Source organism: Topomyia yanbarensis, chromosome 1 (genome assembly GCF_030247195.1).
Source record: "Topomyia yanbarensis strain Yona2022 chromosome 1, ASM3024719v1, whole genome shotgun sequence".
Taxonomy (NCBI): Eukaryota; Metazoa; Arthropoda; class Insecta; order Diptera; family Culicidae; genus Topomyia; species Topomyia yanbarensis.
The window spans coordinates 160,374,976-160,399,202 of NC_080670.1; the positions used below are offsets into that span (position 1 = coordinate 160,374,976).

Consider the following 24,227-nt stretch of genomic DNA (forward strand, 5'->3'; position numbering starts at 1 on the left):
TTGGAGGTGCTCGGCCGCCATTCACGCGCTCTGTTTTCCAAAGAGGTGCCATCATCTGACGTTATTAGGGCATTCAAGGCGAAGACTCCAAGCACTTTATCGACCACTGGAGGAACCTACGAGACTACCCACAGAAGATCAAAAGAGATCTCGCGAAGTGGACAGACGGCGAAAACCAGAGGGAACAAAAAGCATTCTCGCGATTACGGGTAGGACACACGAAGATCACCCATACTTACACCATCACCCGCGTCGACCACTACTGTGCCCGACTTGCAATACAAGACTCACGGTAGAGCACCCACTCCTAAACTGCCGGGAATTTGAAGACCTGCGGCGACTCCATATCCTGCCCTCTTCGATTCGGGACACACTATCGAACGACTCAGCACACGAAGAGACACTACTCGCATTCCTCAAGGATGCCAATATTTTGAATCCATCTAAGGCGGACCGTGAGCCCTACCTATCTACCACCATCAATTAGCGGCCGTCCGTCTCACCTCGAACAGGCGCTGAGGAGGCTCCCCCGAGTGTCTCTATCAGCCACAACATGCTAGCTCATCTACCACCATCAATCAGTGGGCCCTCCGCTACACCCGGATTAGGTGCTGGGGAGGTTCTTACGCGACCTTACCAGCGTGCTGTCACCACCGAACGCAATATCTAAGCGTAGAACTCAATGACTATGTAAAATGCAATGTAACGACTCCCTTTTTTCAAGGCGAATGACCTTGACAGTGGTGGTTAAAGCCTTTATAAATATAATAATAATAATAACCTGGTGGACGAACTGCGGAACTTTGTCGACAAAAGGAGTATGGTACACAAGGACATCAAGACACTGGTTATGAAGATACAAGCACTTGTCAAGGAATGGAGAAGCCTGGAGCAGAAAGCAGAGATAACCGAAAAAGAGTTGACCAAGAAGTCCACCACCAAAAGTGAGGGAATTTTACGAGGCGAAAGACATACCCCAGAGAATGGAAACCGGGTCCTTCTTTACGCCAAAGAGACCAAAAACTTCACCAGGTGATGCGAGACCTGGAGGTTCCAAGGAGGCTCTCAGCACCGTAGTACGCGTAGAGAACGAAGCAACCACTGAATGAAAATACCCGATGGGAAGTCGTCGGTACCACAAGACAAAAGACGCACAAAAAGGATAGGTCAGAAAAACGAAAGCTCTTCAAGGGACGAAACAAAGGTAGAGCACTCATAGCTCAAAGCCAACGATGACTCGTAAAGTACTGCGCTCAGTGTGGAAGAAGTGCAGATGACCATCCGAATGAGGAAGGCATCTTTCGGCACGCAAGCGGCTGTTAGTCAAAGCAGCAAACAAGGCACTAACAACCGGAAAGATCAAAGTTAGCCGGTCGGTATGTCCAATGAGTGTCTCGCAGCGACCGGAAGTTTGCCGCAAGTGTCAAGAGTTCAGCCACCTGGCTAGAAACTGCAGTCGATCTGACAGGAGCAAATTATGCAGAAGGTGCGGGGAAGATGGTCCCAAGGCAAACGACTGCCGACAGACTCCGAGATGTCTGATCTGTGCAAATGAAAGAAAGTAGCAACTACGTTGCAGGAGGCCCACGATATCCGCACTTCAAATAGTCGACTTCAACGAAATCACAGCGAAGGTAGCATAAAACAACCTCAATCACTGCGACACAGCACAACACTTGCTGCGGTAATCTGCAGCGGAGGCTAAGTGCGATGTAGCTATCATCTCGAAGTCACACCGTATTTCGGCCAGCGATGTAAACTGGATATTAGATAATGCAAAATCAGCGGCGATTTGGGCGACTGGGAGATATCCATTTCAGGAAGTAGTTCATCGTGCAGATGAAAGCTTTGTTATCGCCAAAATCGATTGTTCCTTCTTCTGCAGCTGCTACGCGGAGGATGATCGATCGACTCACAGAAATAAGCTCGATAACCTGACAGCAAAGGTTATTTATCGAAGACCAGTCGTTATAGCCTGCGATTTCAACGTTTGGGTAGCAGAATGGTGCAGCTGCTTCACCTCAAAGAGGAAGTAGTTTACTCGAGGCCGTTGCAAAGCTGAACGTAGATGTTGCCAATGAAGGTGCAACCAGCACCCACCGCCGGGAAGGTTGAGAATCAGTTTTTGACTTTACCTTCTACAGCCCCGGGCTGGTAGCAAGTTTGAATTGGAGAGTTTGCGAGGAATACACCTACAGCGACCATCAAGTGATCCTGTACACTATTGGAAGCAATAAATAGTCGAAAGCAAGTGTGGCCCAATCAATCGAGGGGAGATGGAAAACAACGAAGTACGACAAAAGACTCTTCGTTAAAGCGTTGAGCCGTGAGAGCAATCGCCTGTACTTCAATACAGATGAAGTAATAGCGGCATTAGTAAGAGCGTGCGATGAAACCGTGCAAATTGAGAGTAAACCAAGGTAGAGTTACCGCCCAGTTTTCTGGTGGAATTCGGCGATTACAGACCTTGGTGCATGTTGCCATCTAGTCCGGAGAAAATGCAGAGAGCCCACGACGTCCTGAAAGAGCAGCTCAAAGACCATCCTATAAGGTGGCAAGAACCGCATTCAACAAGGAAATCATGCTCGACAAGAAAGCTTGCCTAGAGGAGCTTTACCGCAACGCCATTTCAAATCCGTGGGGCGAGGTCTATGGAATTGCCATGGCGAAGATAAGAGGACTAGCTGAAGGGAGCGGAAAGGATTAGAGTCATCTTAGAAATGCTATTTCCACAGCGTGAGCCGACGGTCTGGTCGTCCACGCCGTACGGACCTTAGTATGACTACGAAGCAGATGCTCGGGTAACCAACGAGGAGCTGATAGTGGTGGCAAAAGCCTTGAGAATCAAGAAGGCCCCGGGAAAACAGCAATCCTAACAAACCTGCATATGTTTGGGATCGCGTTGCAAAGTTGTATCAATGATGGTAACTTCCCTGATATCTGGAAGCGACAAAAGCTGGTGTTCATGCCGAAGCCCGGTAAGCCCCCGAAGATCTTTCAGTGTGCCAGCCGATAAACCTATTGGATACTTGAAAGAGTAATTCTTAACACGCATACAACATACACGGAGGGAGAGAATGGCCTATCCAATATGTAGTTCGGCTTCTTGATAGGTGGATCTCCTGTGGACGCCATACTAACGGTCAAGGAAACTATGGAGGCTGTGCTGAAGTAAAAGAGAAGAGGAAATCATTTCTGTGGATTCCAACAGCGATAGTTGGGCTGCTATCGCCGATTCGCTGTACAGGCAGAGCTTTCGAGTACCTCTGCCAGACTCTGAGAAGCTACTTTCAGAACCGGTAACTAATCTACGAAGCTGACGCCGGAAAAAAAGTGTAACCGTAACAGCGGGTCTTCCACAGGTTTTCATACTCGGTCAGTTTTGCGGACGACGTGGTGATCCTAGTGATTGGCGAATCACTAGAGGAAGTAGAAGTACTCGCCACGGAGGCGGTAGATGTTGTGGAACACTAGATGTGCGAGAAGAAGCTAGCGTTGGCTCACCACAGAACCAAGATGGTTTTGATAAGCACTCAAAAGGAAATGCAGAATGTGAGAATGTCGGTCGGAGAATGTATTATAGACTTAATCATAGACTCAAAGCGGAAAGTAAGACAATTGGGTGTGATGAAAGACGATCGGCCAAGCTTTAGTAGCCCACGCATACGGGAGTGCCGTAAAATATTCTCAACACTATCTCGGATCATGCTCGACAATTCGGTGATCAGCAGCATCTTCACATCGATATTCAGATACGTAGGACTTGCATGGGTGACAGCACTGTAGACGATGAGGAAAAGATCTCGGCTGAACAGCACATTCAGGCGGATGGTCATGCGGTTGTCTAGCGCGTATCGAACTATCTCGTCAGAGGCAGCCTATATGATAGCTGGAACGATTCCTATAAACCTTCTACTCGAAGAAAATAGCGAGTGTTATAGGGATCGAGGAACGAGAGGAGTCCGTAAATGCACCCAAACTGATACCTTAAGCAAGTGACAACCTCAGTAGGATAACGCTGTAAACGATAGATGGACCGATCGACTGATTCCATGCCGGTCGGTGTGGATGAACAGAGCGCACGGTTAAGTCAACTTCCACATGATGCAGTTCTTGTATGGCCATGGCTGTTTCAAGAAGTATGTGAACATGGAGTGCACTTTGTATACAGGGTATCACACTATAGTCGGTTTTTTGTCAAGCACTGTTATATTGATACTCTCAATAATTCATCAATCATTTCGTTTTCGAGCTCTCCATCGAGACAGAGGTTGTTTTTTCTAGTCCGCAGTGCTGTGTGAGGCGATAAAGAATAGAATAGTGTTAATCCGCATTCAAGGTTATTTTGCCAGTTCGGTTCGGTCCTCAGTCTTTTGTTCGCGTGTGAGGATTAAACAATAGCCAGCTGTATAAGCTGGATCGGTTCGTCGTTGGACACCAGTTTAAAGCTAAGTGGTTTTTGTCTTTTGTAACACATTTATTGCTTTCTTCCGTCTGCGCGGGCGCTGACCCCGTGCGTTGACGTTTTCTATGGTTCCCTCTCCGGATGGTCAAATGGAAGTTGAATCGGGTTCAACTTGTAAGGCTCCCCCCCCGGCCCAAATGCTATCCAGAACTCTCAACTGGTCCATTTGTGGTCTTCTTTCGGCCCAAGACTAAATCACTGAATCTTCTTCAGATTTCTAGAGACCTGACGGAACGGTTCTCGGCTGTGACCGAAATTTCAAAGGTCCGCTCGGACAAGATAAGGGTGTTGCTAGCCAACTCAAAGCAGGCAAACGATATTGCTTGCTGTGAGCACTTTACGCGGGATTATAACGTGTATATTCCGGCGGTAAGAGTACAATCCGAAGGCGTCGTAACCGATGAGAGTTTGACGTGCGAGGATCTGTTGAAGTACGGGGTTGGCCGATTCAGAGACCGCTTACTTCAGCCAGTTAAAATACTTGAGTGCAAACGTTTGCACTCAGTAGTAGTTGCGGGGGATGGTTCAAAAACGTACCCCCAATCAAACTCTTATCGGGTGACCTTCGCTGGTACCGCTTTGCCAAATTTCGTCCTCTTGCACAGGGTTCGTCTGCCTGTGCGTCTGTTTGTGCCGCGGGTCATGAATTGCACAAAGTGTAAACAACTGGGTCACACAGCCACCCATTGTAGCAATAAGGCCCGCTGTGGAAAATGCGGGGAGAATCATCTAGATGATTCGTGCAGTAGGCAAGCCGAAAAGTGTCCTTACTGTGCGGAGAGTCTGCATGATATCTCGGCATGTCCCGCGTACAAACTACGCGGGGATAAACTGAAACGTTCCCTTGCGGGACGATCCAAACATTCTTTCGCAGAAATGTTAAAGAATGCTACGCCACCATCCTCAGCAAACATCTATACTCACTTGCCTCCTGACGAGGGCGAGGCTGGTAACCCACAAGAGGGAACATCTACTAGGGTGCCTAGAATTTATAGGAAGAGGAGAAACATTTCCTCTCGTAAAGTTCCTTGTAAAGGCCAGAAGGTGTCCCTTGAGGGGGCTCCGAAAGTCACATCTATTGGAAGTGTTGCAACCAAACCGAAGCAATTAGCTCCTGGTCTCGGAGGATTAAGTTCAGAGAAGGAGTTCCCAGCACTTCCAGGAACATCAAAAATCCCAAGTGTTCCTTTGTTTCAGTTCGAGAGTAATCACAGCACTGGAATTATAAAACTCTCGGACATAGTGGAGTGGATAATAAAAACTTTCAATATTACTGATCCTATTAAAAGTCTTATGTTAGCTTTTCTCCCTACAGTGAGAACATTTTTGAAGCAGTTGACTGCTAAATGGCCCCTCCTCTCAGCGATTGTATCCTTCGATGGCTAACTCATCGAACGAGGTCACGGATTTGATCACTGTTCTACAGTGGAATTGCAGAAGTATCATCCCGAAAATCGATTCCTTCAAAATTTTAATAAATAATTTGAGTTGCGATGCATTTGCATTATGTGAAACTTGGTTAACTTCCGACATCGATCTCAACTTCCACGACTTTAATATTATTCGCCTGGATCGAGACACCCCCTATGGAGGAGTGCTTTTGGGGATCAAAAAGTGCTATTCCTTCTACAGAATTAACCTTCCCTCGATAACAGGTATTGAAGTTGTCGCTTGTCAAGTAACAACCAAAGGCAAAAGCCTTTGCATAGCTTCCATATATATTCCCCCCAACACCGCGGTTGGGCACCGACGGCTACAAGACATCTTAGAATCCCTGCCAGCACCGCGACTAGTTTTAGGAGACTTTAACTCTCACGGTACAGCATGGGGTTGCCTCTATGATGATAACCGGTCTTCCTTAATTCAGGATCTTTGCGATAACTTCAATTTGACAATTTTAAACACGGGTGAAATGACACGAATTCCTGCTCCTCCAGCGCGCCCGAGCGCCTTAGACTTGTCCCTTTGCTCAACATCGCTGCGGTTAAATTGCACGTGGAAGGTAATTCCTGATCCCCACGGCAGCGACCATCTGCCGATTGTAGTCTCAATCAATAACGGTTCAAGGCCATTGAAATCAATCAATATTTCGTATGACCTCACACGAAATATCGATTGGAAGAGCTATGCTGCCGCGATATCCGACAACATCGAATCTACCCAAGAACTTCCTCCGGAGGAAGAGTACAGCTTTTTGGCTGGCTTGATTCTCGACAGCGCGAATCAAGCTCAGACTAGGCCAGTACCCGGCGCGAACATACAAAAACGTTCTCCCAATCCCTGGTGGGATAAAGAGTGCTCAGACGTGTACGCAGAGAAGGCCGCCGCGTTTAAGACCTTCCGGAACGACGGGTTACCCGCCAGTTTTCGACAGTACGCGACGTTAGACAAGCGAATGAAGAGTTTGATGAAAGCCAAAAAACGCGGTTATTGGCGCCGGTTCGTCGACGGATTAACGAGAGAAACATCGATGAGCACTCTTTGGGGAACAGCCCGACGTATGCGAAATCGAAACAGTACTAATGAGAGCGTGGAATATTCAAACCGTTGGATATTCGATTTCGCCAAGAAGGTTTGTCCGGATTCCGCCCCGGCACAGAAGATTTACCGCGCCGCGTCTCCTCACGATAGCGCGAACGAAACACCTTTTTCGATGGTGGAGTTCTCACTTGCTCTCTTGTCGTGTAACAATAAAGCTCCGGGGCCAGACAGAATCAAATTCAACTTGTTGAAGAATCTGCCTGACTCTGCCAAGAGACGCTTGTTGAACTTATTTAATAAGTTTCTCGAGGCTAACATTGTCCCACTCGATTGGAGACAAGTGAAGGTCATCGCCATCCAAAAACCAGGAAAACCAGCCTCCGACCACAATTCGTACCGTCCGATCGCAATGCTATCCTGTATCCGGAAGTTGTTCGAGAAAATGATCCTATCCCGCCTCGACAATTGGGTCGAAGCAAATGGGTTACTGTCAGATACACAATTTGGCTTTCGCAAAGGGAAAGGGACGAACGATTGTCTTGCGTTGCTCTCAACTGAAATTCAAATGGCCTATGCTAGCAAAGAGCAGATGGCATCAGTGTTCCTAGATATTAAGGGGGCTTTTGATTCAGTTTCGATCAACATTCTTTCAGAGAAGCTGCACCAGCATGGTCTTTCAGCGACTTTAAACAACTTTTTACTAAACTTGTTGTCGGAAAAGCACATGCATTTTTCGCATGGTGACTTATCGACATCACGATTTAGCTACATGGGCCTTCCCCAGGGCTCATGTCTAAGCCCCCTTTTATACAATTTCTATGTCAACGACATTGATGAATGTCTTGACAATTCCTGCACGTTAAGGCAACTTGCAGACGATGGCGTGGTGTCTGTTACGGGACCCAAAGCTGTCGATCTACAAGGACCATTACAGAATACCTTGGACAATTTGTCTGCTTGGGCTATTAAGCTGGGTATCGAATTCTCCACGGAGAAAACTGAGCTAGTTGTATTTTCAAGGAAGCGTGAACCAGCACAACTACAGCTTCTATTAATGGGTCAAACTATCGCTCAGGTCTTCACAGTAAAATATCTAGGGGTCTGGTTCGACTCGAAAGGTACTTGGGGATGCCATATTCGGTATCTGAAACAGAAATGCCAGCAAAGGATCAACTTTCTTCGTACAATAACCGGAACATGGTGGGGTGCCCACCCAGGAGACCTAATTAGGTTGTATCAAACAACGATACTGTCGGTAATGGAATACGGATGCTTCTGCTTTCGCTCCGCCGCGAACATACATTTCATCAAACTCGAAAGAATTCAGTATCGTTGTTTGCGTATCGCCTTAGGGTGCATGCAGTCGACCCATACGATGAGTCTCGAAGTGCTGTCGGGCGTTCTCCCGTTGAAAAATCGATTTTGGGAACTCTCATATCGATTGCTCATTCGATGCGATATCTTGAACCCGGTCGTGATTGAAAATTTCGAAAGGCTTGTTGAGCTCAATTCTCAGACCCGTTTCATGTCCCTGTACTTTGACTACATGGCGCAGAATATTAACCCTTCTTCTTACAATCCCAACCGTGTGCATTTCATAAATACTTCTGAATCTACTGTTTTCTTCGACACATCCATGAAAGACGAGATTAGTGGAATTCCGGACCACATACGCCCACAAGTGGTTCCAAACATTTTTTCTAATAAATTCCGAGAAGTCGACTGTTCTAAGATGTTTTATACTGACGGATCAAAACTCGAAGGATCCACTGGCTTCGGTATTTTCAATCAAAAGTTCACCGCCTCCTACAAACTCAGTGACCCTGCTTCAGTTTACGCCGCAGAACTAGCTGCCATTCAGTATACCCTTGGAGTCATTGAAACATTACCCGCAGGCCATTACTTCATCGTTTCGGATAGCCTCAGTTCCATTGACGCTATTCGCTCGATGAAACATGGAAAGCACTCCTCGTATTTTTTGGGGAAAATACGGGAGCTACTGAGTGCTTTATCTGACAACTCTTTCCAGATTACCTTGGTGTGGGTCCCTTCTCATTGCTCCATTCCGGGCAATGAGAAGGCAGACTCCTTAGCTAAGGTGGGTGCCTTAGAAGGAGATGTTTACGAAAGACCAATTTGCTTCAGCGAATTTTTCAGTATTACTCATCAGAGAACCCTCGAAAGTTGGCAAACTTCGTGGAGCAGTGGAGAGCTGGGAAGGTGGCTACATTCGATAATCCCTAAGGTATCGACGAAACCTTGGTTCAAGGGGATGGATGTGGGTCGTGACTTCATTCGTGTGATGTCCCGACTCATGGCAAACCATTACACGCTGGATGCACATCTCCGGCGTATTGGGCTCGTGGATAGTGGTATCTGCGCTTGTGGCGACGGCTATCACGACATCGAGCACATTGTCTGGGCGTGCACCGAGTACAGTTCCGCTAGGTCTCGGCTAATGGATATCCTGCGGGCCCGAGGAAGACCAACCAACGTCCCGGTTCGAGATGTGCTGGCAAGCCGCGATGTTCTCTATATGTCCCTTATATACACCTTTGTGAAAACCATCAATATACAAGTCTAACTGCCCCTTGTTATTTTCCTTACCATTCTCAGAACGCTCTTCCACCTGCATCAAAGCATCTGTATCGAATGAGCCAACAAACACGGGACCTACGGCACGAACATAACACGCTTAACTCGAAATGTAGCCGATCCACATCTGAGCCGTACTACGAAATCGTCTGGAAAAACCCCTGCCATCTTGAGGAGGACCACCCGGCGTCCCAGTACATGATTCCCCTGATGAAGGCCACCCGAGTTTGTAATCCATCCGTTGATCTCACGATGCCTGAAACTGAAATAATTTTCTCTCCCTGTCATCTTTGTCTACCCTCCCTCCCCTGGCTCTTATACCCAGAAGTAACACCCCTACCCCCCCCCCCCCAAAATCATCACGAAGCATTTAGCTCTTCTTGTCTCTTCTAGTTTTAACTATTATATTATATAATCTCGTTGAAAATGCCCAACTCTACTACCCACAAAAATAACTATAATTACGAATCTTTACAAAATTCAATCATGCCCTCTAGTTATTCCTAGTTTTAAGTTAGTCGTAAAAAATTGTCCCCCTTAGTTAAACATTATTTGCTCCAATAATCTCACTGATAAAAATGTCAAACCATATTGCCACAAAAACTAAATGACCCCCCTAATCTTACGAAAATAATATTATCCCCTTGTGTAGATATATAAGATAGCTATAAAATCGCATTAGTTTCATTTAAAAAAAAAATCATTATGTAATCCCCTAGTTTTAAGCAATTTAAAATGTAAAACAAAACAAAATTGGCACCTTTAAGCTAACGCAACGTGCCTTATCAAATAAACGATTTGAATAAAAAAAAAATAAGTATGTGAACAGGTTGGGCCACACGAGATCGCCTTTCTGCATCGCGTGCGGTGATGTAGAGGAGACTCCTGAGCACGTGGTCTTCGTATACCCGTGATTCGAGCACGAGCAAAACTAAATGAGAACCATTGTCGGCGAGGACGTCAATTTGAACTATATTGTCCAAAGAATGTGTGCGGAAGATGAAAATGGGTCGTGGTGAACAGAACAGTCTTTCATATCATGTCGGCGTTGCAACGAAGATGGCGAGAGAAGCAACGACCAACAACGTAGCAGTACAGAGCACAGTCGGGTCGTCGAGGCACCGGTGAACAAGAAGCCTCATTTCAACCGGTATCGTCGGATCCACCTTGGAACTCTACAAGTCGGTCTGCTGAAGAGAGATAAAGAAGACCAGAAGGCGCGACGCGGAGTAGGCTGGATCCATAGCCCGTGAGTAGATCGAGTAGATCGTGAAGTAGCTTGTGAATTGGTAATCACCTTTGACCCAGAATCGCAGAACCGACCTCGACATCTGCCCGGATAGCATCGGTTTCGGACGATCGTTCATCGCCGAGGAACATTGCGTCGAAGTATGAAAGATACACCGTCGGGGACTATTCCGAGTAGTTCGTAGCGAATCGCCGGCTTGAGTTGCCGGTTCCTCTACCCGGAATCGCTGGATAGATCTCGGAACTCTACCAACAGCATCGTACCAAGAATAACGCGGTTCCGGAAGACATTCTTTCGTTTTGGAACTCTCCGCCAAGGTAGGCAAGTACCAGTGAACCGAAAGTCAACTTTCAACCGAAATCGCTGGATCGACCATCGCATTCAACTGGTCAACGCAAAGAGGAGCAGGACTGATATAGCGGTGATGAGACCAGCGAACTGGCACAACCAGCTAGACCTGGAAACACGCGTATGTGCATGTGCATGATTCGGTCCGACGCGCTTCGAACGTAATGGTTGCGGAACAATGATCGATTTTATCCTATCGTATTTTGTACAAGGCTCATAATTCATTACAAAAAACCATCGAATAGCCAAATATTTTTCAGCGATTTGCAATATTTTCAAAACGAATTGTACCATTGTTATACTGAATTTTTAAAATTGCTTTTACCACATCAAACATCAACAAACGACCCAGTTTCTAACCCGACTTACAACTAACCGATTTTCCATTTCTAGAAAGTAAGATTCAAAAGGACGCTCAGAACGACGGTGATTATTATTTTCCATTCACGTAGTTTTCACTTGTTATGAGCGCATAAAACGTTAACCGCTGTGTCGGTAGTCCATTCAGAGAAGAAAGTGGCAAGCACCACAGCATACACTAGCAAAGAAATCCAAATTCCTCATTTGGAACGTAGTGGTTTTGACATGCACCATAATTGGATTGTAATTATGGTCCGGAAATGTACAGTAACAAGGAAAAAGTCCCCGCCTTTTCTGTTTGCCTGTGCAGAAACAATGCACGAAGCCGGTTACGAGAGTCGCAATTTTACTCTTGATTGAAATGAAAATATGAACTGCATCCGGAACGTCATTCTTTAGTAATGGCTGCCTTTTCTTGGTAGTAATTTAAGCACCATCCATCATCCACCGGAGCTCGTTTTCTATGCGCTATGCAGGTCGGTGAAAGAGACACATCTACTCAATATGTATGCATGCGAAAATGCAAGGGGGGTAGATACAGCTAACCCCATCACTTGTGTAGGACATCGTCGAAAAGTCACCGAAGCCTGAATGGGGGAAGAAATACCGTACCGTAATATTCTTGTGTACAAACCGGTCTGAGAATGGTTCCGGCGGTATGTGCATCCAACAAACAGAGAACTCCCGCATAGAATGCACAATAAGTTGACCCTCGTCCCCCATCATCTTTTGAACTTATCTCGGCTTCTAAGAAACTGTTCACGAACGCAGAAGTGACTGTTTTTCTCTGCACGTTGCCGGCTTCCGGAATTGGAATATTTTCCGTGACGTTTTCCGTTTGCAGCCAGCCAGCAGACAGGGTAATTTCGAATAATCCAAAACGATCTCTAAGCTAGTTCAAAGCAATTATGGCTGCCTTTTGGTTGGGTTTGAAATATCCAGAATTGCGGGAACTGTTTGAACTGGTAAATATTCTATTGTACGAGCAACTTACCCTCGAACGTCCTCGGCCACCTCCGCTTCCAGCGTAGCTGCCGTCGTAGCCGCCACGTGCTGGAAACTGCATTGATAGCGATGGAAAGACATGAAAAAGGATGCAAAGTATTAGCTAACATTTATTTTTTTCTTCTTCTCATGAACATCGTTAGACTGAAATTGAACAGAATGCACACTGCACACGCACACACAATATACAGAATACAATGTCGTTCGATTGTTTGGTGTTTCCTTTCTGAACATTCTTTTTTCTGGTAAGATAATCAAATACGGAAAATGTACAAAGACATTATGCAATTATGAAGCGTCATTCTTGTAATATTCCAAATCTTTGTTAATTTCAGGTTTCTGGTAATTGTAATTTGTTTGTTGGTGGCTTTAACAAGATGGTCATTCGACCAAACGGTTTGAGGTATTGCAGCTTAGCAAACAACGATTATTTTAAAATTTGTAGAAAACTAATCTTTCAAGTCTTTGAAAATTGTATTAGCTTTAAACCAGTGGTTTACAACCTTTTTCGTTTCATGTACTCCTTTATGTACTTTATGAATGTTGATCCCCTCGATGTACCCCTTTCTGAAAATTGTTCGCCAATATTTTCAATTAGATGAAAAACATGATTTTTCAATCAGAAACCTGTTCCTGAGCACTGTCAGCAAGCATCTCGATTCTTGAAACAATATATAAAGATAAAAATCCGACGGGAATGTTAGGATAACACGCTGAAATTTGTCCCGCATGATTCACCCTAACTTACCCCTGGGGATGAATTAGCCCCCGGTTGAAAATCACTGTTTTAAACAATGTCGTAACCAGAATCAGGAATCAGAATATTAGAATATTTGTGGCTTGCCATGTCGACTCATCATTTCCCAGAACAGGGGGTGGGAAAAAATAGAGAAAGATGGAAAATGACAACTCAATACAATTACAACACAGAACAGTAAACTCTCGAAGGAATAATGAACACTACTGATAGAGCTTATACCTCTTTACTGTACTGGGCCAAGCAAGCTCTCTTGATTCTGAAATCGATGTGAGCAGATCAATTGAGTTTTGAGTCAAGAATTACCCCAAGGTGCTTAACTTGATCTGCCACAATAATTTCAGAATCAAAGAATTATAACAGATGATATTTTATTTGGATTAGCTGATAATCCAGCATGAAAAAACCATTGCTCAACTACACATAAAGCTCAAATGGAAATACCGGTTATAATTATATAAAAATCCTAGGCGAAACCATGTGACGAAAATCTAAGCTAATCAAGTTTTTTTATAAGCCATTGCTGACAAAGTTCCACAAAAATGGTGGCAGTAATCAATCTTGAGGACAACTACTGACACTCAGTTTCGTAACTATTACTTGTCTAAACTATGGGCACAGATACCGGTTGCTAAGCAATGCGTGTATCCACCTCGTGGATATATAGACGTCACTTCGTGCTTCTTCCAAAATGAAATTCGAAAGATACGTTATCAAAATCACCTTATTTGTCAAGAAAAACTTATATACTTGATTGCTTTTCCGAAAAGGCCTTTTCAATGTTCTAAACGATACTGTGTTACAGGGTGGTAGTAGACTTCTCTCAAGCGTACACCCAAAACTAGGCCGTAATACCTTTACGGCAATAAAAATGCTCTAATGGCATGGCGTGTAATACTAAAAAGGTATCACGAAAAAAATCCCTAAATGGGATTATTAACTTGTCAGTGTCATTGCGCATTTCGTAAGCGAACATATTGTGGAGAAAAATGGGATTCTTTTTCAAAACACGGTAGGTTTTCGTATTTACGGTTCTGCTTTTACTCGGCCAGCCTCAAAACATAGTGAAACGAAAAATTAACTCGAAATAGTGGTCCGCTGCTTCGTACCGTGATGAGTTGAAATCACTTTTATATCCGAACTTCAACAGCAAGGTGTGAGTGAGTGCACAAAATATAATCAGTCCTGCCCGCCCTGTACGGGAAGTAAGACCTACGGTTTGGATCCACGTATCCGAACTTGTCTAGATCTAAACCTAGCTACGGGCCTAGCTCGGACCTGGTAGGGAGAAAGGGGATAGGTTAGGTTCATGAACGGGTCCGGATCTTGCAACTGGACCTGGTCCATACTGAATTAGTTCGGATACAATAACTGATCTGCATCCGTGATCTATCCTGGATTTGGTATCTGGGCATTAAAAAACCAGGCATCCAGAATCCAAAGCAATAGAATAATACAAAGCATCACATCGATTTTTAAAATTCTTGCATTTCAAGCTACTAACAGTCCGAAATTCCGACTGGTTTCTGCCTGTATTTCGGCACTAACTAGAATCCAGCCTGAATTCCAACTGGTTTGGCTCGGTACCAATACAATCACAAGAAACGACTAAATTAACCCACATACGATCAGGGCCGAAGTTGATACATGTACAGCTACTGAAGTGCGCCATTCCACCATTTAATATCTTTGCGGTAATATGAGCTTGATACCGCAATAATTGGATGGTCTATTACCAAAATGGTAATAGAATCATACCCAAAAGTAATAGAAACTTATCCGTCAGATGTTGGGTGCATATACTACATTCAGTAAACCGCCTAATAATGCACGATCTGGCAGGGAAGAAGTGTTAGATGCAACCTTTTGCTCTGAAAGTATTACGTATGAGTGGGTTAACAGGCGAGTTCGAACTATTGTTATCTGATCAGTGATCTTTGATCACTTAAATGTCTCACTAGATATCGGCACATAGCGTAATCCCAAATCTACGATCTTCGACGTCTGCAAATAGGATTTGGCGACTAGGTTTCCTTACAAAGTACTAAACAATAGAAATTGCGAGGTGTTTAACCATATTTATGCCAGTTTGAACATGTTCGTTGTTCGCGCCACACGTTGGAAGAGCACGTCGTGTGACAAAAAAATCATATTTCTGGAATTTGTGAACGTTTTTCGCGCCATTTGACATATACTTTGATATTTTATAGCGCCGAGACAAACATTTTTTGAACAGCTTATCAAAAGCCTGTTTCATCCCCCTTGTGGTATAATTGTGCCTATCTCATTTATCCAAACTATGACTTAAAAGCTGGTTACGTGCAATATGACATTGTGAAAATATCTATTGCATTCTTATTACACTTTATAAGTATATATAAGTGCACGACTGCCACGAACGTGATGAGCAACATGTCGACGCTGACACTCTTGAAACAAACAAAAATTTAATATTTAATTAGCTTAATAAGCGTGTGTTCATTGTTACCTTCATGTTAGCAAATTTTTGAAGAGTATGCTGGTGTGAGGTTCGTCATCATCAAAGTGACTTTAGTTCTGGAATATACCCGCAACACGGGACTTCCGAAATTATTGTTGGCAATATATTCCAATAATCTTTGATTTACTAACAGTGATCTAGGCCTGCGAATTGGAGTAAATTAATGTCCATTTCAATTGATTTTTGATCAATGAGGTATTACGATCGTAACGGTTTGTTTGAGAAATTTCTGTGTGACCGCAATAACCAACCTGTAACTCCGGAGCTGAAAGCCCGAACTGAACGAAATTCAATAGCAGTCAGAAGGAGTATTATATCATTCATCTGAAATGAATTTTCTAAAAATCGGCTAAGAATAGGCTGGAAAATAGGTTCTATATTAGCTGAGGAACTTGGTGAGTTCCTCGGGGGCATCAAGAAACATCATGGGCGGCCTATATGGTCAAAGCTACTTTGATTGCTCATTAGTGATCTAGACCCGCAAATCCAAGTAATGTGGAACTCATTTGAATAAGTATTACATCATTCGGACAACCTAGTGCTATCAATTTATATGGGAATTTGCTGTGTGACTCTTCAACCCGTTACTCCGGAACCGGAAGTCCAATTAACTAAAAATTCAATAGCAGCTAATGGGAGCGTTCATTTAATTTGACGCTAAACTCGTGAAAATCGATTCAGCCACTTCTGAGAAAAATTAGTGACATAATTTGACGCACACATACCCACACACATACACAGACATGGGCGCAGCAGGGACAGGGGCTTCACGACTCCTCCCGGACCTACTGCAAGTTGGAGAGTCTTGCTAGGATATGGTGAGGTTTAGATTGGTCTCTGCTAAACCTCTAAAAAATAAAGCCATAACTACGTAAGCAGCTCCGACAAAGCGAGTGTGTGCCGATTCTGCGAAGATCCTAAGATTGCAGTAAACTAAGATCTTAGCAATAAAAGCACCCTAGCTCAACCGGAGTGCCAAACCGGCATATCGACGCCAGTAACAAGCGAATTATGGCATAGTGAACATGGCGAACGTCAACGGACAGGACACGGATCATGAATTGGACGGCGGGTTTTGGCTGACAGGTGTGCTGTACTACTCCCTGAGTAAGGAAGGATGACGCCGACTTGAAAAGGCGAGTGGGCTAACAGCATGGCTACCTCCGTTCCGAAAAAACCCTGGCAGGTCTCTGTGTATGTTCAAAACTCGTCACCATTTAGTTGGTGGTACTCGGTTCGAATGGACCACCCAAGCAACGCGGTATGTTGATAAGCTGTTTTTACAACACCAATGTCAAACATTAATTTGTAAAAATATTCGTGCAGCAAACGTTATTCAACTGTTGTGCAATTGAAAAAGTGCAAGAGGCGGCGCTTATAGGCAACATGTTCATTTGTTACGAATGATGTACCAAGAATCATTCTAACAACGGAGATTGTTGCAATAATTCTAGCGATTGCTTTGAAAAAAACTTTGTCGAAATGAAATGTAACTTAATGTGTTTCATGAAATTGTCATACAAACAAAGCACAAACAAATATTATGTGTTATTCGAATATGATAATATTATCAATGTGGGTGAAAATGTATAACCAATAAAAATGAATCAAGTAATTCTTGAAAATACTTCGATACTTTTAAAGGGTCTTAAAACATCGTTGATATAAACTCAATAAATTTTATGCTTCTTGTGTGAATTATTTATCGTACTGTGTTCAAATACGCTTTTTTCGAGAGTAATCAAAAATTTGAAGCATATCACTGATGAAAATTTTGGGTTCTAATCATAAAATCTACACATATTAACTGTTCGTCAGCAACTTTTATCGAGAAACAATTCATTCTATCAATAAAGATGGCGGTTGTTTTTATTTCTGCTATATTACAAACTCAAGTTGAGTAAAAGTTTTATAAGTGTATCCGGAATAAAATTTGCGGACAAGTTGAATAATAATGTCATCTTCAGTTTTCGCGATGATGCTTGCAACAAAACTGTTTTAGCAGTACAGTAGAGCCACGCAGTCGTTGCAGAAAACTCTCATAATATGTGTCAAATTTGATTGTTTCAGAAAACATTAGCAATACAAATAAATAACTAAGATATAACGTGCAACTACTGTGTTCCACAATGCAACAGTCTTGTTTTTTGCAATTCTGTTGTCATTGTAAAGCAACAAATAACTTTTGCTATTTCTCTAGACCATGTTCCAAGTGCTACTTGGGCATTCCCCATTTTACGCCGATCCGGCTCTGAACACTACTTCCCATGAAAGATAGTGTTAACCCTAACTTGACCTATGCTTGCACAGTTAACCATAAGATCATAAGAGGCGACTACGTACAAAGAGTGGAGATAGCGGTCCTGACTTGGTACCCAACAACCAAGCAGCAACAACAGCCAGAGCAGAGTGGGACGAGTTACACCCCACAGAAGCCATAAGTAGTGGCGGCGAAGTACTTGGTGGAGAAGCTCCCCAAGTTTGTGGACGCGAGAAACAGTGTCCATGAGGACATTAAGGTGATGGTTCTCAGAATACGAAAGGCGTTAGTGTCTGAGGTGAAGGAGTATGATACAGCAACGCAGAGGGTTGAATTAGCTGAGTGAGCATTGGCGTCGGCTAAGACTACTATCTTCCTAGCTTCCCCTCCAATGTAGAGGAAGAAGAAGCAGATTGGAGTGGAGAACACGCCAATTTCCGCGACTCCAAAGACTACAAGAACCTCGCCAGGAGACGAAAGACCAGGCGGGTTCAAGAAGCAGACGCTCGAGGACGCTCTTGTTGCTGAAGGAAAGGACGTCACCCAACAGGTAGAAAGCTGGAGTACCGTTGTAGGTCGAAAGCAGAATCACAGGAAACAGCAAAAGCAGAAGTAAGAGTGAAAAGGGGAGCAAAAGAGGGAACGACCCTCGGCTCGTCAAAAGGCGCCAAAGGGAGAAGCCGTGCTCGTCAAAGCCAATAACACGACAAAGTATGCAGCGCGGCTCAAGAAAGTCAGAGAAGACCCGGAGCTGAAGGATTTGGGGGGAAACGTGGTAAAAATCAGACATACCCAAAAAGGCAGGATGCTCTTCGATTTGAAGACGGATTCCACGACTGGCAGCTCGACCTTGCAGGAGACTATTACCAAATCAATGGGTGAAAAGACAGAAGTTAAAGCCTTAAACCCGAAGATGGTGATTGAGTGCAAGAACCTTGATGAAATCACGACGGAAGACGAGCTGAGAGGTGCACTGAAGCAGCACTGTAACCTGGGCGAAGTGCACATGATGATCCGATTGATACGGAGGTACTCAGACAGCGATGATTCGTTTACCGGTAACCGCTGCCGACAAGGCGCTGGAGGTAGGCAAAGTTACGGTTGGATGGTGAAGATTCCCATTGAGAGCCGCCCACGAGTAAATAAACAAGCGGATAAATGCTACAAGTGTTTGGGCTTTGGACATTTGGCAGGTGTTTGCAAAGGCCAGCATAGATCTTGGATGCGGAGGAGACGGGCCATCTTGCGAGAGACAGCACACAGACGCCAAAGTGCATGCTTTGCACTCCAGAGGACGGAAATGACCATCAGACGGGTGGCTTCAAATGCTCTGCCTACAACTGCAGGCCAAGGGTAATGGAGACAACCCAGATAAATCTGAATCATTGTGACACCGCACAGCAACTATTGTGGCAATCTACGACAGAAACTATGTGTGACGTCGCACAGTGATTCCTCTTCATACAAAAGTCGGAAAAAATTAAAAAAGTGTATTAAATATTTTCAAACAATGGTTTCTTGGGTAATTTTGGGTCGCTGATTATGATGTCTAAATAGCCCTAATACCTGAAGATATCATGATAGGGAGGTAAATGGGGGGTGGCTGTATGACGTCAAGATGGCGGTTCATGTGCTGAAGAGCGGAACGCGAAACGTTAAAAACAATTTCAAATAATTTAAAGAAAATTTCACGTGGTTACTTGGGTCCAGAAAGGATTGTACAAAATCTCTAAACAATTGGTCCAGTACATTTTGAGTTATGATGGATACTGCATTTTTTCAAAGTGCCTCTGGAGATTCACTATCACTCGCTCAATTTCTAGCACTTTGCTATGCAAACTAAAGAAATTATTCTTCAAATGTTGCCATATACAGTGGAAATTGGTTGACTATTACCACTCTCTGTATCGCAAAGAAATCTAAAAATTATTCCTTTTTTAACCAATTTACTTGAAAACTTAAAATTGTGAAATTTGCTTGAAATAAGGTGTTTGGATAAATCAATGTATTGACTATAGTAGTTTTGAATCGAAAGGGCACTAAACCGTCAATAAAATGCACAGAACTTTTTTTTATAATTTTAAATTTATGTTCATGCACATATTTGGAGCATGAATATTTATGTAAAATTAAGTCCCACCACACACACACACCACTTGTCGTGCTTTCTTCAACGATTTTTTTTTATAAATTTACACGTTGATTGAAAATTACATTAATGTATTTTTAAACCAATATTGCTGTAAACTAAATGACATGTAATATCACACGAACGAAACTGTAAAATCGTATGCTTTTTGATGCTCCCATTGAGTACATCGCATTCAACTTAATTTTCAATCAAATTTTTGATTCAAGCTGTGTATGTTTACATTCGTATTGATTTACATGTCGTTTGAATTTCATTATTTTCTGGTGTGTAGTGAAACACATAACTTTATTTAAATAAAATAGACTCGCATGAATATTCATTTTCTCTTTCGGTAGTACTCCCATTTCAATATGTTTGATTCATTAACTTTTTACGGTTCTAAAATGAAAAAAATTCTTCTGGTTTTTGAAATGGGAAAATGTACTTTTGCATATAAAATATTTAAAATAATCCATAAAGAATTGTAAAACGATCCATAAAAAAGTTGTCCATGTTCCATAAAACAAAACTGAAAATCCATAAAACAGTGTGAATGATCCATGAAAAAGGGTGATTTGATCCATAGATTATGTAAAATTGAACCATAAAATGGTCGCAAAAGAGCACTAAAATAGTAATAAAAGAGCAACTAAAATCAACCAATGCCCCATAAAAATATTGGAAATGTTCCATAAAATGATACATTTTGCGCCATAAATTAACTGACATTGATTCATAGAATATTAACAATGTACATTAAAACACGTCGATATGTTCCATAACATCGACAAAAATGTTCCACGGTATTTCAAAATGGAGCAATAAAATGGCAGAAAAAGTTCCATAAATTTGATGAAAATGTTTGCTAAATAATTTTTCTTGGTCCATAGAAGATGTAGAAATGAACATTAGAAATGATTCATATATCGAACGTTAAATTATGGTTCATGGATATGTACAACAAGCTCCATAAGAAAAGAAAATGTAAAACGATCCATTAATATGTGCTTATGCACTAGAAAAATTAAATTTAATGAATTCATGCGAAATTTTATGGTAAACTGAAAAAATAAGTTGTGCTTAATAATACTCATAACAGTGGCAGTGTTTTAACCAGTGAGCTTATTCTGGGAGCTAGTGTGATGCGGCTTGGCCGCATTTCCGAGGCCAAGGATCCGAAGCGGCGCAAAGCCGCTGAGGATCCGTTGGACGAGGCATTGATTAACCCGTAGCTGGAATTGCAAGCAAACCTGTGGTCCTCTCGTTTGCCCGGTTTACTTAAACATAGGTGCTATAGCTAGTTAAAAGACTGAGCGGCAGCGAAGTCGGACAGTGCACTAGAAAGCGATGTGGCGTAGCCACATTAGTCAGTGTTCGTGTATAAAGTGTCCGTTTTCGCTTCAGACAGTTATTCAGATAGCATTTGCGACTCATGCCAGCCTGTATCAGTGGTCTAATAACTCTCAGCGCTCTAATATCATAAATACACTGACGTTTAAAGAGTTGCCATAATGATTTCAGGTTAGCTAAGGTCAGTTACCTGACTAGTGGGATACGGAAGCTTAAGTTTAACTATAATGTATGCATTGTTTGTTGTAGTTATATGCAGTGCATGTATGCATGGTTTGTTGTAGTTTGACATTACAACCAAATGTAATAAACTTTATTATTAGTTCGAATAGCAAAAATTTCGCATGAATTCATTAAATTTAATTTTTCTGGTGCATTAGCGCACATTAATGGAACGTTTTACATTTTCTTTTCTTATGGATCGTTTTGTAAATATCCATGAACCATAATTTAACGTTCGATATATGAATCATTTCTAATGTTCATTTTTACATCTTCTATGGACCAAGAAAAATTATTTAGCAAACATTTTCATCAAATTTATGGAACTTTTTTGCCATTTTATTGCTCCATTTTTTTAAACCGTGGAACATATTTGTGGATATTATGGAACATATCGACGTGTTTTATTGTACATTGTTTATATTCTATGGATCAATGTCAGTAAATTTATGGCGCAAAATGTATCATTTTATGGAACATTTCCAATATTTTTATGGGGCATTGGTTGATTTTAATTGCTCTTTTATTACTATTTTAGTGCTCTTTTGCGACCATTTTATGGTTCAATTTTACATAATCTATGGATCAAATCACCCTTTTTTATGGATCATTCACACTGTTTTATGGATTTTCAGTTTTGTTTTATGGAACATGGACAACTTTTTTATGGATCGTTTCACAATTCTTTATGGATCATTTTTGTTGTTTTAGCGGCGCAAACTTAGGGCTGCCTTTTGAAATTATCCAAATTAGATTTGGAATGATGCCAAATTGTAGATCGATTTATTTTATTCGATTTTACAATAAAAAAGTTGAGAGAAAAAAACAATTTTGAACTAAAGTCACACAGATAAAAAAAATGCTTTTAATCCACCTAACAGTGTGATGAGACATTTCTTACAACTCTTAGCACTCTCTTCGAATATTATTTCGATTGAGAACATTTAGAACTTGATGTTTCGCGATGATTTTGATTACACATACTCAGAGAAACGCTCAAATCAGCATAGGACAACATCAGTGCTAGAAATCTCAAAGGCTGAACCAAATCATTGGAAAAGCGGAAAAATGGCTCATAAAATAGACGGACAAACGAATTATTACTAATGCTCTGTTAATAACATATCTAAATTCTTCAATCAATGCATTGTGTAGGAAAAACTGAATTTTCCTAAAGTGCTGGGCCAAAAAAATCGAATTTTTTTTAACCTATTTGAATTTCATACTCTCAAATGCGCTTACTCAAGTTTCCAACACGACTGTGAACTAAGAACTGAAATTGCAGCTCTTGATATCAGGCTACCTCTGAAGTGCATGCGTGAATAGTTCAAACTTTACTTCGATATCGACTTTTTTTTAAAAGTGACTTCCCAGTAATATCTTTGATTTGAATTAATGTTACTAATCCTAATGCCAAAGAACATATTATAAAAAAACTCTCATATCTCGTCACGGAAAATCATTATCATTACTAGAACATTTTTTCGCGAAATTCTTCGACAAACTTCTGTCACCCGCGCTAATGCACTGTTCACGCTGCTCTGAAAATCTAGTGAAATCGTCTTAGGGGTCTGATTCAGAGCCATTTGCGCGATTTAAATCTGGGTGAGTAAAATCTGTAAAGAATATTAAAAACTAACGCCTATTCTATAATATTCAGTTCAGCAATTGGAGAGATCGTGCTCACCGCGCGCCATGAAAAATAAACTGCGTTGTGGAGCGACGGTCATTACTCAGTTTATTAAAAAATAATACTCAATTCGCAACATATAAGCCCTTAAGCATACCAAATAATTTAGGATATCCTTTTAACATAAACTATCGCACGAATGAGAGTAATCGTCGACAGGTTTTTAGTGATGATCTTACTTGACTTCTCTTTTATCGGTTTTCACTTTAAAGAGGGACAAGTCTGTTTTTGCCGTTGAGACATGTTGGTAGACTTGAGCGATTCGTAGTAATTCTGCCTAAGCTCAACTGCTAGCAGCAGAAGACAAAAGATTAGACCGTAAGATTTGAAGCCTGTTTCTAATGACCTTGCCACTTCTAGTTTTCCGATCTGTATATTTCACATCCTTGCTCTCACTTGAGTACAATGGCTCTAAATTTTCATAACTTTCCCTACTCAGTAATCTCTAGCTAACTGAATATCGTTAAAAAGTAAAAAAGAAAATTTGACTACATAATAGTCGAAATAAAGAAGGGAAAAAGAATGGGAGTAGATTCGCCAAATTTTGGAAGAAGTCGATAAAATAACTCCTTGAAAACTACTAAAATATTAGTGTAGTTCGTTGCAATTGAAAAAATTATCCTCAAAAAAATGTACCAATTAATGTGGGACACAGTGAATAATAAATACAGTAAAGACCCGTTTTTATCAGCCCCATGGTGTATTTTAGGCTGACGAAACGGGGACTGAATCGGGACGTATTTCTTTCTCTCTTTAGAATAAACCGAAGCTGTTAGAATATTCTTCTTTAGTTCCTGAAGCCTCATAACTATTT

The 24,227-nt window shown here is 42.2% G+C and overlaps 1 protein-coding gene across 13 annotated transcripts in view; it reads right to left on the reverse strand.

Annotated features, from left to right (window-relative positions):
• The window catches only part of LOC131679280 (disintegrin and metalloproteinase domain-containing protein 33), a 1,109,813-nt gene that overhangs the window by 489,417 nt on the left and 596,169 nt on the right, over positions 1-24,227 (reverse strand). For all 13 annotated transcript variants that reach the window (XM_058960010.1, XM_058959995.1, XM_058960002.1 and 10 more), the window contains exon 5: positions 12,493-12,558. In XM_058960010.1, coding sequence (XP_058815993.1) covers positions 12,493-12,558 — 66 coding nt within the window. The remainder of the gene's footprint in view (positions 1-12,492; positions 12,559-24,227) is intronic.